The sequence below is a fragment of the Trachymyrmex cornetzi genome, unplaced genomic scaffold (genome assembly GCF_001594075.2).
Source record: "Trachymyrmex cornetzi isolate Tcor2-1 unplaced genomic scaffold, Tcor1.1 scaffold31, whole genome shotgun sequence".
NCBI lineage: Eukaryota > Metazoa > Arthropoda > Insecta > Hymenoptera > Formicidae > Trachymyrmex > Trachymyrmex cornetzi.
This window is the reverse complement of record NW_017297795.1, coordinates 92,566-98,458: the sequence shown is the minus strand read 5'-3', so window position 1 is coordinate 98,458 and position 5,893 is coordinate 92,566. Positions and strand designations below refer to the sequence as shown.

The following is a 5,893-nucleotide window of genomic DNA, read 5'->3' as shown; positions in this document are numbered from 1 at the left end:
AAACAAATTTCAAAATTTGAACTTTTGAATGGTATATCTGTCAATATATTTACCGAGCGAGAGATAAGTGAAAAAAAAGACAACAATGGTACGATAGTCCCTCTTCGTCTCACTAAGGATAAAAAAGACAAACACGTTAATCTGTTATATTTGCAAGATGTGCGAGGTGACAATAATACTGTTGGTCACTTCGCATGGATTAAAAATCTATCTCGATTGATAGGTTCTCAAATAAACAAGACTAAACATAAAAAGTATTTGTGCGATAGGTAAATATAAATGACTTATTTTTATGTAGCGATAAAAAAGTTGTATGTAATTATATTATTTATATTATTTACAGATGTCTGCATTATTTTTACTCGAGTGAGAAATTGTCCCTTCACATCGTTGACTGTGCTTCGACGAATGATTGTGCGATTATTCTTCTGAAGGAGGATAATAAATGGTTGTCATTTAACAATCATAATATGAAGGAGCGACTTCCTTTCGTAGTTTACGCTGATTTGGAATGTATACTGGAGAAGAGTGAAACCAGCGATATAAATATTTCGAGATTTACCTATCAACACTATAAGGTTTTCAGCGTAGCATATTACATACGATGTGCGTATGATGAAACCTTATCGACGTACAGATCTCATCGTGGTGAGGATTGTGTATCATGGTTTGTTAAGGAATCATACGATTTAGCACATCGCGTAAAGATGAAACATTTTAGCAATGAAAATATATCTGTACTAAAATTGACATCAGACGAGGGGGAAAAATTTTATAACGTGACTCATTGTCATATCTGTGAAAAACCATTCGAGGTGAATGATTTACGTGTACGTGATCATTGTCATTTAACGGGACGTTTCAGAGGTGCAGCACATTCATATTGTAATTTAATTTATAAAAAATCATGTGTTATTCCTATATTTTTTCATAATCTGACAGGTTACGATGCACATTTTATCATAAAAGATATCGCTAATAGTTTCGAAGGTAGTGTCTATTTGTTACCAATAACGAAAGAAAAATATATATCGTTTACGAAATATGTAAAAAATACGTCGAAATCCAGGTGGGGAACTGACTGTGTGAAATTGCGATTTGTAGATTCGTTTAAATTTCTCAATACTAGTCTTGAGAAATTAGTATCGTATCTCGATAAAAGTAAATTGAAAATCATGCGATCGGAATTTCTCAATCTTAATACCGAGGATTTTGATTTGCTCACACGTAAAGGAGTATTTCCATACGAATACATCGACAACGTTGATAAGTTAAACGAGACTAGTTTACCTCCTCGTGAGGCCTTCTACAGCTCATTAACTGGTGAGAGCATTTCCGATGACGATTTTCAACACGCGACAAATGTTTGGCAACGCTTTTGCATTGATACTCTCGGTGATTACAGCGATTTATATCTTAAGATAGATGTACTTTTATTGGCTGATGTTTTTGAAAATTTTCGCGATACGTGTATCAAGAGTTATGGATTGGATCCAGCACATTATTATACTTTACCGGGATACACGTGGGACGCTATGTTGAAATATACCGATATTCGATTTGAATTGCTCACCGACATCGATATGGTAATGTTCGTGGAGCGTGGTATACGTGGTGGTTTAAGTCAATGTTCGTATAGATATGCGCGAGCTAATAATAAATACGCACCATCGTACGATCCATCGAAACCTTCAACTTACCTCATGTACTTCGACGTTAATAATTTGTACGGTTGGGCGATGTCTCAATTCTTACCGTATGGAGAATTTCAATGGGTCGATAACGTTGAGCATTTCAACGTAATGTCCGTATCGTCAGACTCTGTTATCGGATATATTTTGGAAGTCGACCTCGTGTATCCACAAAATTACCATGATGCCCACACTGACCTTCCATTCTGTCCAACGCGTGAGCGACTTCCCGGAAAACGAAACAATAAACACTCGGCTACGCTCTACGACAAAGAGCGCTACGTGATACATTATCGCAATTTACAACAATGCATTCAACACGGATTACATGTGAAAAAAATTTATCGAATATTACAATTCACACAATCTCCATGGCTTCGCGGATACATAGAACTCAATACGAGATTTAGAATGTTCGCAAATAACGAATTCGAGAAGAATCTTTACAAATTGATGAATAACGCAGTATTCGGGAAAACAATGGAGAACGTACGCGAACATGTTGACGTTCGACTCGTAACGCGTTGGGACGGGAGATACGGCGCGGAAGTAATGATATCGAAACCGAATTTTCATAGTAGAAGCGTTTTTTCTGAAGAACTAGTCGCTGTAGAATTGCGTAAACTTGAGGTACAATTGAACAAACCGATATACGTTGGTATGTGCATTCTCGAAATATCTAAAATACGTCTTTATGAATTTCATTATGAATATATAATGCCGTTGTATCCTGACAAGTGTAAGATCCTTTACACGGATACCGATAGTTTGATATATCTTTTGGAATGTGAGAACGTGTACGAGAATATTAAGCGTGATATCGTGAAATTTGACACGAGCGATTATCCTGAGAAAAATGTATATAATATTCCACGTATTAATAATAAGATACCAGATTTAATGAAGGATGAAAATAATGGTGAGATGATGACGGAATTCATAGGACTCAGAGCGAAGATGTATGCGTTGAAAGTGATCGGAAGTAGTGATAAGAAAAGAATAAAGGGTGTTAAGAAAAATATAGTAGCGAAACCGATCACTTTCGACGATTATATGCGATGTTTGAACGATGTAATATAGCAATCAAGACGTCAGTCGTCTATACGATCGAAATTACACGAGGTTTATACAGTATCAGAATTGAAGCTTGCTCTCAGTCGGTACGATGACAAGCGTTACATCATACCCGATTCAGTTGCTACTTTACCTTGGGGGCATTATAAAGTACCATTGTAGTGATATGTAATGCATGTATGTATTTTACCTTTTTATTTTATCAATTATAGTACATCTGTTTTATCTAACCAAGAATTGTGAGAATTACCTTGGAGCATTATAAAGTACCGTTGTAGTGATATGTAATGTATGTATCTTTTTATTTTATCAATTATAATACATCTATTTTATCTATCCAAGAATTGTGAGAACTGTCCATTCCTAACCATTTCACATATACTTTATTTCCTCGTTTGCGTAGAATTTTTTCCATAAGATAAACATCAGGATTAGAGACTCGTTGTAATTCGTATTCGTAAAATCCACCAGCTATCGGCTTTCCTTGATAATCATTCAATAAATACGTTATAGGATTCGTACGTTGCGATTTAGCAATGTAGAATATTTCAGTGGACCAATTAGGTGTATAACCTTTTTCAAAAATTGTCTTGAATTTACTAACACGAACTGGATCACCTATCTTAAATTTCGTTGGAGCAACAATTTTTACATGACTGTATACTGTCGATAAGAGTCGTTTTGCAACGGCGGGTGTTACGTCTATCGGTCGCATTCCGATAGTTCGATGTCTATGACGATTGTAATTTGATAATAGACGCGGTAACTCATCGATCCACTTATACGAACCGTTTAACGTGAATAGTTTCCACATGTTATTCTTAAGCGTACGATTAAATCGTTCCACTACTGATGCTTTCATCACCGAGTACGTCGAATAATGATTTATGTTGTACCTTTTCACAATTTTTTTCTGCACAGTGGTGTTGTAAAATTCCTTTCCTTGATCCGTCTGCAGATTGCGTGGATATCGTTCGTCTTCGCGAAATATTCTAGATAATGCTGAGGCTACGTCGCTTCCGCTCTTACTTTTGAGTGGTATTGCCCAAGCATACTTGCTCAACACATCGATTACTGTTAAAATGTAGTTGTAGTCTTTGTTGAATCGCGCATAAGGACGCATCTCGACTACATCAGCCTGCCATAAATCGTAACGATCGTGCACCACGACGCGACGACGTGGAAAATTTCTTCTTGCGGATGCGTGAAGTTCTTCTACAAGTTTTCGTTTCTCAACACTCATCCTCTTCCTTTTTTCTTTTTAATTTGACATAAAGTGTTGTCTCATACGAGGGGAGAACTTTCGATCAAACAATCAAAGCTTACAATCTCTCCAAATCTCTCGTTGATCTCTTTATATATCATTTCCAATTGCGACGCAACACAAGGTTACATTTTTGAAGGTTATTCCACATTATTTCACACTTTCGATGTATCCTTTCTCGCATCTCGTAACAGTTTTTTCGTATCGTTCTGTACTTTTGCAATGTCTTTTTTCATCTTTGTGATATCGTTTTCTATCGGTTGCACTGATTTGTTAATCATATCCGGTATCGTTGTTTTCAACGCTATATTCATCACCACATTTTTAAGCGCGCTTACAATCATTTCGTGACCTATCCTCTTCACCGATTTTTCAATCAAATCTAGCACCATTTCTTTTAATGATTCAATTGTCACCGCGTTTTTAAGCACATTAAAACTCTTTTCCATTTCCGAGACCTTTTCCTTCGTACCTTGAAGTGCGTGGACAATCATATCGTTTCCTAGCGTCTTAAACATTTTCTCGATCTCATTTCTTAAATCTCAAAGCGTACGTTCGATATAACGTTTGTTTACAGCGTCAGTATCGAACTCTGGTGTGGCAACATGTTCGATTTTTCGTTCCTTTGCATCGTAGTGATCCGGATTTAGATAGAGTCCATTGTTGTGTATGTAATTTCGTAAAGATTCGATCGACAATTGTGACTTTTCGATTTCATCATAATTATCTTTCCTCATTTGCATACCAAATTTGTTTACAGACATTGTCATCGTATATCATATCGATCTCATATAAATATGAATACTGTTGAAATATTCATTGTATCGATTCAATTTATATAATAAATCCTGCTTCGCGAAGTTCTTCGATTATTGACAATATTTCATTGTCGTGAGCGTTGTTACCTGCTCGACGAGAAGCATCGAGCAATTGAAGACGATCCACCAACTCATTTGTATCATTCAAATGAACGTAATTTATTTCATTGTTTGTCAATCTTGCAGCTGATGGTATGTTCATCTTTCTTTTTATACCTGAACCAATGCTCGTACTACCGGTTCTATGAGCACCTACGAGCGGAGCGATAATATATTTGTATTTGTGACCCTTGTTACTTTTAATAGGCATTCCAGCGTTATGGTGACGTTTGTGAGCATTTGTCGACAATAATATATGTTTGTACGTTTGTCTATCATTCTCGGTGTAGATAGTATCGTTTGGAATCTTCTTGAAAATCAACTCGTATAAACCTGTCGTATAAACCTTTATACCTCACTCCATCTATGATTATAGTATCATCCGAATCTATATCAAAATTTTTATTGCCTAACATCGTACCGTTTCATTGAAATAGACGCCATAAACAAGATCGATTTCGTTTCTTTTATCTCCAATTAATAAAGTATTCACGTATATTTGTCCCAACGGTCCTAGCTGACTGTACAATCTGTTACGACCTTGAAGTGTATTTAAAATTTGTCTGACAGACGTTTCAAGTGATGGATCGTCACCGATTTCCTCAAAAACTTCCCCATCCTCTAGTTCGAATGGAGATACTTGTTGTTGTTGTTGTTGTTGTTGTTGTTGTGATTCTATCGGTGTGGAATGAATTATATTTGATCGTTTTTTGCTTGTTTCTTCATGGAGGACGCTGTGGAGTAATCTGTGTTGAAATTCCATCATCACCGTTATTGTAATCACCAGCATTATCATCATCATCGTCGTCATCGTCATCGTTGGTATACTCACGTTTATTCTTCTGTTTATTTTCCATTACCTTGTCAATTTCAAATAATTTATTTTCACGTTCAGTGTTTTCAACGATTTGTTTCAACGGTTCGATAATAGGTTTAAATCGGTTCTC

At 36.1% G+C, this 5,893-nt stretch overlaps 1 protein-coding gene across 1 annotated transcript in view; it reads left to right on the top strand.

Moving 5' to 3' along the window:
* LOC108762616 (uncharacterized) overlaps positions 1-2,771 on the top strand; it is a 10,478-nt gene extending 7,707 nt beyond the window's left edge. Inside the window, exons 4-5 of the mRNA XM_018509689.1 lie at positions 1,105-2,478; positions 2,587-2,771. Of these exons, the coding sequence (XP_018365191.1) occupies positions 1,105-2,478; positions 2,587-2,771 (1,559 nt within the window). The remainder of the gene's footprint in view (positions 1-1,104; positions 2,479-2,586) is intronic.
* Positions 2,772-5,893: the final 3,122 nt, after the last annotated feature.